General features: G+C 42.3%; 1 protein-coding gene across 1 annotated transcript; it reads right to left on the bottom strand.

The window, feature by feature from the left end:
* Positions 1–61: 61 nt before the first annotated feature.
* On the bottom strand, positions 62–1240 carry LOC110440810 (60S ribosomal protein L3-B-like). Its single transcript, XM_021483941.1, has one exon. The coding sequence runs from the start codon at positions 1238–1240 to the stop codon at positions 62–64; it is 1179 nt and encodes a 392-aa protein (XP_021339616.1).
* Positions 1241–1247: the final 7 nt, after the last annotated feature.

The raw sequence follows: 1247 nt of genomic DNA on the forward strand, positions 1-1247 counted from the left end.
CAATTATCAATACAATAATTTACTACTACTATCTAAGAAGACATTTAATATAAAACTAAATTTAGTTCTTCTTTTCAGCATCCTTCTTAAGAACACCCATGAAAGCATCCTTTTCTTCAGCGGTTTGGAAGCGACCGTGACCGAATTTAGAGGCGGTATCAATGAACTTAAGGTTAACGGATTCAGTGGCTTGGCGACTGGCGTAAGTAAGAACAGACTTACGAAGAGTAATAACTCTCTTCTTAACACCTGGGCAGGAACCCTTGATCATAACGAAATCTTCCTTAACAATACCGTAGTGTGGGAAACCACCCATTGGGGTAATCTTCTTTTCAGTGATATCGAATTCAGTGGAAGCACTCTTAGCATCACTACCATTGGCAATACGGTAGATCTTCTTGTTCATTTCAGTACGGTGGTGGTAACCATCTTGACCAGAACGAGCAACAGAGAACATAACGTGACTTGGATGCCAGGCACCAATACAAGCAACCTTACGAAGACCACGGTGAGTCTTACGTGGAAGTCTGGTAGTACCCCAACGGTGAGTAACACCTTCGTAACCGTGACCCTTAGTAACAGCAATGGTATCAATAACTTCACCTTCAGCGAAGACAGACTTAACATCAATAGTCTTTTCGAAGTTAGCCTTAGCGAAATCAACCTTATCGGCAACAGAACCACCGTTTAATTGAATTTCCATAAGGTGAGCCTTCTTTTGACCAATGTTAACCTTACTGATTTGGGTGTGGGCAAGAACACGAACAACGGTACAGTACTTCTTAATTCTTTCTAATTCTCTTTCAATTGGCTTGGCAGCTTCAGCGTATTTCTTGGCGTACTTAGTGAAAGCCTTCTTCTTAGAGTGGTACCAGTTCTTGTAGAAACGACGTTTGACTTCATCGGAAAGATGTTCAGACCAGACAGTGGTTAAACTACGAAGACCACGTGGGGTTTCAATGTAACCAACAACACCAACAATAACCATTGGTGGAGTTTCAATGATGGTAACGGCTTCAACAACTTCTTCGGTCTTGTTTAATTTAGAACCTGGACGTTCAATATCACGAACAACGTGAGTCATACCAGCCTTGTAACCAAGGAAAGCAGTAAGATGAACATTCTTCTTGGAGTCATCCTTTGGGAAAGTCTTAACCTTACCTCTGTGGCGGGCAGCACGCTTACGTGGTAAGAAACCAAGGGAACCGTGACGTGGACACTCGTACTTACGATGAGACATGTTATCG

The sequence above is a fragment of the Mizuhopecten yessoensis genome, unplaced genomic scaffold, assembly GCF_002113885.1.
Source record: "Mizuhopecten yessoensis strain PY_sf001 unplaced genomic scaffold, ASM211388v2 scaffold709871, whole genome shotgun sequence".
Lineage (NCBI taxonomy): Eukaryota > Metazoa > Mollusca > Bivalvia > Pectinida > Pectinidae > Mizuhopecten > Mizuhopecten yessoensis.